Below are 11,197 nucleotides of genomic sequence, written 5' to 3' on the forward strand. Positions count from 1 at the left end.
CCTCCGCAGACACCGTGTCAGAAGTGTTGAGTAAGAACCGACCTGTGCTGCCGCCGCTTTTGTCTCCGTTCGGTTTGATGGCGGTGGACAAAAAAAAAAAAAAAAAAAGGTCATTTTTTTCTGACTTCCAAATAGCAGTAGGTGCTGAAACAGTAAAAAATGAACCCCCAGCTGCTGCTTCTGCTTCTCGCATGAAAACTGTTGCACACGTATTTACTGTGCTGATTAAACAGATCTGCTACTCTACAGTAAAACAGGGAATTAAAGCACCGTATTTGCAATTTTGTTACCAAATTACAATTCATAAATATTTGAGAAAATAAGGGCATTTACATACACCGTTAGTGAGAGCGCAGCTGCTGTATGGCTGCCACTTGCTATCAAAACCAGAGTACCATGGTGTAAGTAATGCTTACCTCACAGCAGTATCCTAAAAGGACAGCACACTGAATGCACTTCTTCTGTCAGGATGTATTTTTATTAAGGGTCAGTAAAAACTCCAAAAGGAACTTTGAATCATTTTTGTCACCATCTACCCAAAATAGAAACAGCCTCTAAATTGAATGTAGCCGAATTTTTAAATAGTCAGGTTCCAGGCACAATGCAAATATCTACCATTTATAAGGCTATCAGGTAATTTAAATTCATGAGAGTAGCTATAAACATGTATCGATGTTCTCAGTGGAGAAATGCAGCTCTGTATTACAGGGCTAGATCCCAGAAATTATATACAATATTTTGGCTCTTTCTTTCATGCCAACAGTTCATTGCAAATGTAGATGTATGAAAAACCACTTAGCATCTAAAAATTCTCCATATTTAAGCTTCCAGCTAAAAAGTAAACTTTTCAGTAATTACTACAGTAGTGTTTATTTCAAACTTGATACTAATTTTCCCAATCAGCATTATCAAACCCATTCGTAAGTGCACATTTTGTAACATAACGATAAATGGAGTATCCACACAGTTATCTGAAAGTGAGCTGTATTAGACAAGCAAAATGTTAAAGAATTTTCTGGACAATGGAGGTAGGAATGAGAGGTTCCAGATTATGCTAAGTTTTCTGGTCTGCCTCTGTCACCACGGATTTGGTTCTACTTTTATCTGACAAAATAGATTTTCAGTTAGTTTTTCACTCCTTAAACTTCGTTGTGATAGCATTAACTACTGTGTAGTAACAACCTAAATAATGTACGTTTCAATCCAACATTTTAGCTGTCTTCAGATGTGGTGAAAACTCTACATGGTTGAGCCAGAAATACCTATTAACGCAAGCATAATTTGGAGTATGATTTCTCATGCAAAAATAAGAATCTGCAGCTCCTACAGAAAATCAACAGGATTCTTTTACTTTACAAGACATTTTGGACTATGAGAACACACACAATCACACTGTTCTTTCATTTTGAAAGGGAGAGTCTTCCACAGCGTGCAAAATGAGACACACACATTCTGTTCCAGTCAGTAAGTCTGTTACTCTGAATTGGTTAGCTGTCCCATTCTCCATTATTCTGATCATTGTTCTCCTCCTCTTCAGAATCAGCAGACACTTTCTTAATTCTCTGGATGGCTGCCTTAATGCTTCTCTCTAGCTCATTAGTGGATCCTTTACCGACATCTTTCTCAGTATCTCGATTCACTTTTCTTAGTTTAACTCCTTGCCTTATGGCAGAGAGGATGTTGTCTTTTACAGAGGCATAAGGATTTGGCTGTTCCACTTTGCGAAGGTGAACTTCACTGCGTTTTAGAGAAGCCAAAACCTCGTCCATGGAACCTGCAACAGATAAATCTACTGTTACCAGAAGAAAGAACAAGACAACCACACTTAGAGGTATAAAACCCTACCAAGTGTTCAGGGTTCTTCCCTTCATCTTTGCTACAGACAGGAAAAAGACTGGTCTGTTCTGGCACAGACTCTTTCAAGCTTCTGCAACACCAGGCTCTGGAACTGCTTTTAAAAAGCAGTTAAAGCTTTTAAATCTTGAATTGAGAATCCAACACCTCTCCAACATTATACAAGGTTGTGCTCTAAGGAAGAAATTATACACAAAGGAGGATGCTTCTTTTTCATTACAACTTTATGGGCTTTCAAAAAAATTTCACTGAACCAAAAAAATCTCTTGCATTCCGTATTAGAAACAATCTACCATTCCTCCTAACTTGCTCAGACGCCTGCTGAGACTGCCAATTGCATTTTTGCTCAGCCAAGAGAAAAATGAAAGAATTTGAGTAGAAGGGCTTGAAACTGCACCACTGAAGCCAGTGGGAGCCAGATCAGGCCCTAAGCAGGCAGGCAGCTCTTTTCTGTACGGACTTAAAAAATAATTCCCATTTCACAAAATGATTTAAATCTCAGGCGTATGTTTCTGAACTTCAGACCATAAAGGACACCATACTGAGAGAGCTTCCACTAGTTCTCTTGATGCACACTGTAATTTGCGCTTTACTCTTTCTGTTGGATTCCTTGTTGCTAGCTTCAGACTGTCGGACAGGGAGGCAGTTTCCCTGGACAGCAGTTGACTCCTACAGCCGTAGGTTCAGACCATCTGTGCCTCACAGCTAGAAGTATTTTTGCCATGCGCAGTGCACAGAAGGTTATGTGATTAACATCAAGCACCTGAAATGTAACATTCTGCGAAATCCTGTGGTACCTTCAGAGACTGAGATGCCAGAAAAGGATCGAGCAAAGATCCATCAAGTTGTCTTACCAAGCCTTCAGGTAAGGAAGTCTTAAGTCTATTAATCAAATGGGCTGCCTGGTAAAAGACTAGTCAGACTAACAAATTATAAAAGAAGTTCCCCTTGGAAAGTATGTTAACACATTACAGACAATATTTTCAACACCAGAATATGAACCTCTCCTGGCTTTTCATGTGCAAAGTCATGAGTAGCCCACATGTAACTAAAAACAACCTGTTTATGAAGCTGTTTCAGTAAGTTCCTGTGGCAGTATTTTATCGATTAGTATCACAGCAATTAGCACGCTGGTTTTCTTCATGAAATAGGCGTAAACAACCAATTGGATCTCTCCAAAAAACAAAAAGGGATTTTTCTTATCCAAAAATAATGAAAGGACATCAATGTTAGGCTGTGAATGGTAATAAATATTAGCTACTAGCAAGGCTGTTCCAGTAGGAATCAGACTACTCTGGTGTACAACTCCTGTTGCTAATCAAAGCTTCTTAAGAGTATCTGTGGCAGAGTTATCCCACGGACCTCCCAGGCTGAAGTCCGCACACTGATCCACTCGATGCACAGCAGTTTGCCACGGTAACTTGACTGCATCTCAGCCCTTCAGGTGCTTGTACTTCCCCACACCTTGGAAGAACTGAAAATGCTGAACTTTCCTTGGTATGTCTGCCTGTGGTTTGCCCCTCAACTGAGAGGATACAAAGACTGCTTAGATGTATTGTGAATAGTCTGAAAAGAAAAAGGAACGTACCACGTTTAAAGACATGCTTCATTCTAGCATAAGCTCCACTGTGAAAAATGCCAATAAAAATTGCTGCCTTCCAACTCAGATCAATCTCCCTGACACAGTCAAAATACCTACTTGCTTTAGAGATAAAAAATAAGCCTGTTAGCAGGATGTAACCAGTGCAGCCTTGGGAGGCTGCTGAGCTCTATTCTCATTCAAACTACTGTTTCAATTGCTGAGTTCAGCCTTCAATTACACCAGCATGATCTTGCTACCAAAGCAGAGGTGTAACAGAGCAGAATTTTTGCCCTAGGAATGTTAGTATGCCAAAGCTATCCATCAGCCTTTCAAATCCTGGTTGAATTCTGCATGAGTTCTCTTAAGAAACCTTTATTTAGAAACCGAGTAAATTGTAAGTGGACACAGGCTGTGCATACCTTAGAAACACAAGCATCCTAACTGCTAGTTCTGTAGTACATAAATCATAAACACTGAAATGTAGCCTTAGTACAACCACAAATTTACCCACAGTGGTCTTCTGACTGGACAGGTGATTAATCCTCAATCAAAATACCACATTTGGTTCAAACGTTGCAAAATTGTGGCAAGAACAAACTTGGCAATAAAAGTTGCTTCTCACCAAACATGAATAAACCCCCTCTCCTTGGCATTTCTTCTGACACCTTCCTGCCTATTGCAGCAGTGGGATTTTCAGTCTCATGCAGAAATGCAGGTCCTGAATTAAGATCTCCGCAGAACTAGTAGTGCTGTGATTAAGCATGGTTTAAACTAACCTGTAAGGCTGTACTTAATAAATGTAGGATTCCAGCAGAGGTTCAAGTCCAAATGTCCTAAAAGATTGACCTATCCAATTTGACAGCACTTCCCCAAACACACTGAGTCACACACTCTCAGCATCAGGACCCTGCGAAGCGTATCAAACGGGATACACAAATCATTGTTACTCATTTAACACCCTGAGTTATGGTCAGCGTTATTGTATGTGGTTTCTTAGACTAAGCTTTCCAAGAGCTTCATTCTCTTGAGCAAGACTGCGCGCTATTCCTGTCGAGGACCAGAGAGAGGGAGAACAGAAAAATACAGGAAACAAAGAAAAAAAACACCAGTCGATGTAAGCCTTCTTACCTATGTAATTATTTATAGACCTCCTGGATGAGTCATCCTGTTTGTGCAGTACAGGGCTTTCTGTAGGGCTATCAGAGCTAAGGGGAAGTGGCTTATCCCCTGTGGCTGATGGTGTCTTTAACTGGAGAGGTAAGGGGGGAGGCGGGGGAGGAGGGGGTAAAGGAGGAGGAGGCGGAGGTGGTGGTGGTGGGGAGGACGGAGAGACCATCAATCTCTCGCTGTGCTTTTGTTGCTCTGTGTCACCATCAGTAACAAAAATCTGGACAGGGATATCTGCTGGGGTATTCCGACGTGAAGCTTTTGATTCGTTGGCTTCTACTAGCAGTATGCTCTTTGGCTGCTCTGGAGCTGCCCTTGCTCTCGACAAAGGCGGAGGGGACAGTACTGCAACCTGCTGAGTGACGCTTCGTGGCAACTTGGGACTGAGATGCTGGGGACGAGATGTTTTCAGAACAACATGAGCTGGACACTTCTGAAAAGCAAATCATAAGGCAGGAGGTCACATCTCCATTGGACTGGCCAAAACATCAATCCCAAAGAGACAAAAAGCCACAGAGTACAGACCTGTCCCACTCTCCCGTTCAAGCAGAAAATTCAACCCTGAACAGATTTAAATGAATACCAAGGCATTTCTTTCAAAGCCATTTCCTCATTTGTATTCTTTGCAACAGGTTCGGCATCTGGAAACTATATCCTCAGTGGCTTTAATCCTCTTGACTCATTACACACAATCCGATTTTAGGCTATCCAAATGGTGGTCTCTGATTTGCACCGTGCTCACAGGTGAGCTATGGCTACTTTCTGATGCTGTGTCCTGACACCATTTAGGACTACTGTAGTTCACAGTACTTGCCTCTCTGAATGTTTTCAGCCTCTCCAGTGTTTTCTGACGTTCCTGGCTTATCCAAGCTTTTTTCTTTTTCTCCTCCTCTTTTTGCTTGTCTCTCTTCTGCATTAAAACACAAGTAAGTGAGCATTAGTGTGTGAAAACAAGCAGCTGCCAGATTCTCCAAGGCTGCTATTCAGTACTCACTATCTGTATGCTGTGATGCTGCTGGAAGCGTTTTTTGCTCTCTTCTGCCTGTTGCAGTCTCTGCCGATGGCTTGCTTCACATTGATCCTGGTAGAACAGCAAAATTCATGCAACCCTTGGTTAGTTCACATTTACCGTGCACCATCTGTGCCATTAACTCCTGTGCTCAAGCCACTAAACAGCGACCAAGGCCAAGTGCTTGGCTGTGCCAAGAAGGATGGCTAAGCTCAACCAGTGACAGATGTGAGACCCTGAAGGTGAAATCTGTGGGACTCCTTCATGGCTAAAGCCAATGGGATCTTTTGTTCTCCTAATTAGCGATAGGGTTATTCATGCTGCAGAGGAAATATACCCAGATCTGAACCAATCCCTCTGTCTCACATTTAGGTGAAAAAAAAGAGAATAAAGAAAAAAAAAAAAAAAGCAGAAACAAGCTCTTAAGAAATTTCACCCAGGTACCAGCTGGAGGGAAGGGGTGCAAAGACATGAGGAAGAAGGCAAGAGGGAAGCTAGCAGGGCATTACAAAAATACAAGGCTACTTTCCCCCCGTCCCTTATTTGCCATAGCTCCCAAGTCCAAAAGCCAGGGAAGCAAAGGTATGGGAAGCACAATGAATGCCTAAGAGGGGTACCTTCTGTTAGTAACAAGGTGCTGCAGAGAAGCTGCAGGCTTCAGTATTTTCTCTGGGAGTCGCTATTTGTCACTGTTCAGAGGGGGATTATCCACATGGCTGGGTAAGCGTTTGCAAATCATCTGGCATTTGGCTTTAGTGTTATATAACCAACAGACAGTAATTAAGTGAATGAAAACAGAAGCAAAGGAAGCGTCTGCCGAGGAAGCAGTTGCAAGCAAGAGACAAATGATGGCTCAAAAAACATTTCCAATGTCATTCCCATTTTGTCCAGGCTAGCGAGGGGTAAAAGGCCAGACAGACTTGAGCTTAAACTCTCTGCCCCAGCAGGACTGTGCAGGTGTAAGGGTTCACTGGGAAGGTTCATGAGAGTCAACTGTGATCTCACTTGTGTCTTCCTAGTGTTCTGCTCTAAATGGGAAACAAAGGAAAAAACTGCCCTTTGCACAGAACCGAGAGGCTGGAGAGAGAATTGCAGCAGTTAAATTTTCCCCTCCCTCCCATTCAAAGGCAAAATAAGCATCACTGTGTGGATCGTTCTGTCACTGCAGCTTCCTCCATTGCAGGCCAGGTTTCCTCCTGTACTGCAGCTGATTTGTAAAAGGCTGCCAGGGCAAAGCTCCAGCTGGCCGCAGCAGGGCTCTGGTAAGGTTTAGCTGATGGGGGAACACCTCCTGGGTCACCCATGTAAGTCTGTGCTCTCTCAATAAACTAGAGAGGCACTTGCACCACACAGTGGAGTGTAAAGCTGGCTTAAAAATCACATTGCCCATTCTGTTCCGCGGCCTTGGCACTGAGTCACGTATCATCTTGTACGCTCCACCCAAAGCTTCCCTACTTGTTTCCTGTCCATCCCTCGTGATTCAAGACATCAACTGAAGAAAATGCACATCTCCAGGACTGCATTTACTTTTTTGTTCCTGAGGTAGGCTCTCCTCGCACAGACAGTCCCACGCTTTCTCTCCAACTGCTTAGTCTTCTGCCTCAGCATCGTCATTTCTGACAAGTTAGCGTAATGTTGTCCCATTGTCTGTTCAATGACCTTGAGCTCCTCAGGACTTTCACATGTATCATAGTAAACAACTTCATCCTGTTTCTCTAAAAAGGCATTTGGCATTTTTTTAAAAACCCAAAAATTGCCACAGTTATTTAAACATTTAAAGAACTAATGACATTTTAAAAGCCACTGAAGGCAGTGAGTTAGTTACTATAAAGTGTAATGCTCCAGAGCCGAGCTTGGTCCTTCAAAGTCTTACGCAAACATGTGATGTTACTCACAGGGGTGCTTTACAGGATCAAATTTATGCTGTTAGCATTTGTTGTTATTTAGCTTCCTCTTTCAAATGTCTCTCTGTGCTTTAACTCCTACCTTCACCAACTGGAGTTTTCCTGGAAAACTGAAGACTGTTCTGATCAACACTGGGTGACTTATTTTACTATTTACCACGTTTTAATTATGCAACAAGCAGGAGCAATGTTTACTTCACAGTGTACACAGTAATAGAGAATTCATAAGCACAAATAAGCTTAAGCAAGACTGGTGCCTAATTTGGTCATAAATATAAATATATTACAAAGTGACACTTAAACTGCAATATAGCAGTACTCAAGTACCACCTAGCTATAATCACCTCTTTTTGTCATTACAGGATGTTGCAATTTCTACATGTTAAATTACAACAAATTTGTGATGAATTTCAGGACCCATTTCAGCCGGTCACGATATCCACAGTTTCTATGCATAGATCCTGAAACTACGAGAGCAGTTAAGTATTTTCAATATAAGTTATTCCATACGCTAAACCAGTGCATGCACATATCACAGCTGCTGTCAAGATGAGCTACCAGTGTGGCTTTTTCTTTCAAATTAGTGTCTAATTAGTCAGAAGACAAAATATCAGATGGTGCCACGGCATCAATGTTTTCCAGTGATGCTTTCTACTATCAAGACCTGAGCAGTGATAATCATCTTTTTTTTTTCCTTAAGTGAAAACAGAGCAGGCTATATCACTCCTGTGTTTTGGATATGTGCTTAAATATTTGCTTATTCTTACCTTTAATCTGTCTCCTCAAAGTGTCCAACTGTACAATAAGCAGCATCTCTTCATGTTTCAGTACTTCAAGCTGTACATTATATAATTCCAGCTGCGTTTCATAATACTGTATTTCCAGCTCCTCCACTACAGTTAGATTCTCTTCTTGTTCACTGAGGTTCTCCATCTGTACAGCCCCAAATAGAAAATAAAAAGCATTAATAATAAAATATGCACATATGAAGCATGCATGGATGCACAAATACCTGTACAGAGCCTGGCCTAACTGGCAGCTGCTTAGGTGCTCTGGTATGGAAACAACAGAACATTAGAAATGGCTTGGTGCAGAAACTCAGAGGAGCAGAGCGCCTTACTAACCCGAAGTGTAATTTTACCTTAAGTCTACCAAGAAAGACTTCATCATAATCTGCACAAATAATACTGCTCCTGAAAACAATTATATATGGTGCAATACACTACTCTCGGAAAATAAATATCAGGTACTCCTAGCAGCAGTTAGATGGCATCAAATCAAAAAGATCAGAAGATTAAAATTAAATAAGTATCTTTATTTTGCAGTGTCCTCTGAAAATATCTGGTCTTTATCTCCCTAAAACTAACAATTTTAAAGGTTAATATCACAAATGCTAACATGACACCTGAACTGTAAAAGCATGTATCTCAACCTTTGCTAAGTGTCCTCATATGTGCAGGAGCAATTTTAAAAAACCGGAGACACGCATTTTTCTGCAACTTAAAACCATGTTGAAAACCTAAGCTGTTTCATAGACAAAAACTTTGAAAGTGCACTCCCATGACCACTTCGGTAGGTTTTGATCAGCCCTTCACAAAACAGTGACAGAAAAGGTGGCTTTTCAAGGTCTTACATTTTTCTGAATGCCAGCTCTCTTCTGTTTCAGGCACAACTCTCTTGCCCTCAGATGCTGAAGGGTTTCTTTAGCTAACATACACTTCAGATTTTCTAGTCGTGGCAAAGCTGATGCCCAGGTAGTTTTACCAAATCTTTCCTGATCTTGTTCCATCTGTTTGTGCATTGCTGTGAATTAAAACATTGCAATACGAGATGAGAAATGCAGTGTACTAATAGCCCTTGTGTGTTTCTACTATAGCTGCAGTACTAAAAATGCTGATGCTATTAAACAATTTCTGGGGCTTCTTTAGAAATTACAAGACTAAAAGGTTAAATTTATGACTTTATATACGTAAGTAAAATACTTCTTTGTACCATGGAAACATGCCTTAACAGTTACACAGCGATCTACTCAGGTAACATGCTGAAATCCTTGAGGCTTGCTTATCAAGCGTTAAAAGCGTGCATGGTTTTTGTTCAGAGGTTTGCAGCCCTAAGTCTCAGGCCTTGATAATGTTTGTGTGCAAGCCAAATGCAAGTTGTAAACCAAATTGGTTAAAAGATATAGATCTAAAGTGAATAAAATGCTGCTTTCTTAAGCTGGACACTCATCCTAACCTCAGGTCTGCAGAGAGAGATCATCAAAGGTGATAAAAAGAGCTCTCAGTTCCTTAAGTCAAGTATTTACACAACCTTTTGTGTAAATCATTCTGATTACCTGCCAGAGCCTTTACAGTTTCCTTGAAGTAGTTCACAGTGATATCCTGAATGGAGCACACAGCGTTCTCAGCTCGCTTAGTCCATTCTTCAGCATCTTTCTGCAAAGCTGCTACTCTTTTAGGCCCCAAATTATCATACTGCAAAGATTTCTGCAAGGAGACAAAATTCTCGGTTGCCAACTGATTACCACAGTGGTGCTGCCCACATTATGCTATACTTAGAGACGTTTCAAGCAAGGCAGAGCACGGTGGCAAACATGACCCCTCACCTGACACAAAGTGAATCACTACTCACGCCTGTCTATTGCGTTGTTCTTCATTCTCTGGGCTAACTCAGAACCTTTGTTCCACAATTACGACTTCACGCTTAACTTTGGATTAATTTATTTCTTAAAATATTTTTAAACTATCATCTTAAAAATCATGTCCAACACAAGTGGTTTTAGTTGTTACTAAAAGTAACTCAAAACCACTCTTCTACGTGCAATGTTCTCTTCTATTTTTCCCCACGTGTTGACAGCACATTGCACTGTCAGGTTCTCCAGTTTGGCAGTTCTTTCACACAAGAACAGGGATATAGGAAAGAAACATAAGAGAGCATTTCCAAGTCCACAAAGGGTACATGGGTACAAGATTAGTATTCAAATTTTTTTTTTGAAGAATTAGATTTCAAATGAGCCTAAACATCCTTCTGAGGTTTTTTTTTAATACAGAAACAAACTTTGTGTTTCACCTATTCCAATTTTCACTTTAATTTTCAGTACAGCATACTAGATATTTTATCTTCACAGATTTAGACCTTCAGTATCCAAGAACCTTAGTCTAAACTTAAAACTGTTGTGCTCTTTCCTAGAACATTAACAGCTCACTTTAATTTTAACAGACTACTTAAGGAAAAATCAAAATAGTATATAGCTGTCTTTTCCAGGGCCATCATAAATTTCAGTGTGTGCTTCCAGTTTAAGATGCACATAAAAATTAAACAAACGAAGTGACAACTGACATGTTTTAATCTTCTACAGTGCTTCTAGCAGGCTGTAGCAGCAATAGAAAGCTGCTTTCTGTGGTAAGGTCTCCTCTGCCTTCTGTTCTACCACCACAACTGAGCTGATCTGGTGCATCAGCATTGCTGGGTGATGGCATTCTCAATGTCGCAAACTAATCCCACTGAAGGTGGCACAAGGAAGGCTGCTTAGATCTCTGTAAATACAGCCTACCAGAGAGTAAACCCCAGAGAGGTGGCGCTTGGGGATGTTTTCCTTTTAACTCCTCAAAACAGAGGGAAGTGGGACACGGGTGGGAAGACAGCTGCAGTTCTATTCAAGCCAATACCACGGACTCTGAG

At 41.1% G+C, this 11,197-nt stretch overlaps 1 protein-coding gene across 1 annotated transcript in view; it reads right to left on the minus strand.

Annotated features, from left to right (window-relative positions):
* Window positions 1–461: 461 nt before the first annotated feature.
* WHAMM (WAS protein homolog associated with actin, golgi membranes and microtubules) overlaps window positions 462–11,197 on the minus strand; it is an 11,092-nt gene continuing 356 nt past the window's right edge. Inside the window, exons 2-9 of the mRNA XM_009330914.1 lie at window positions 9,852–10,002; window positions 9,150–9,319; window positions 8,284–8,449; window positions 7,140–7,327; window positions 5,598–5,684; window positions 5,418–5,513; window positions 4,565–5,036; window positions 462–1,774 (exon numbers count right to left, since the gene is read on the minus strand). Of these exons, the coding sequence (XP_009329189.1) occupies window positions 1,488–1,774; window positions 4,565–5,036; window positions 5,418–5,513; window positions 5,598–5,684; window positions 7,140–7,327; window positions 8,284–8,449; window positions 9,150–9,319; window positions 9,852–10,002 (1,617 nt within the window). The 3' untranslated portion in view covers window positions 462–1,487. The remainder of the gene's footprint in view (window positions 1,775–4,564; window positions 5,037–5,417; window positions 5,514–5,597; window positions 5,685–7,139; window positions 7,328–8,283; window positions 8,450–9,149; window positions 9,320–9,851; window positions 10,003–11,197) is intronic.

Source organism: Pygoscelis adeliae, unplaced genomic scaffold (genome assembly GCF_000699105.1).
Source record: "Pygoscelis adeliae isolate BGI_AS28 unplaced genomic scaffold, ASM69910v1 Scaffold318, whole genome shotgun sequence".
Classification (NCBI taxonomy): domain Eukaryota; kingdom Metazoa; phylum Chordata; class Aves; order Sphenisciformes; family Spheniscidae; genus Pygoscelis; species Pygoscelis adeliae.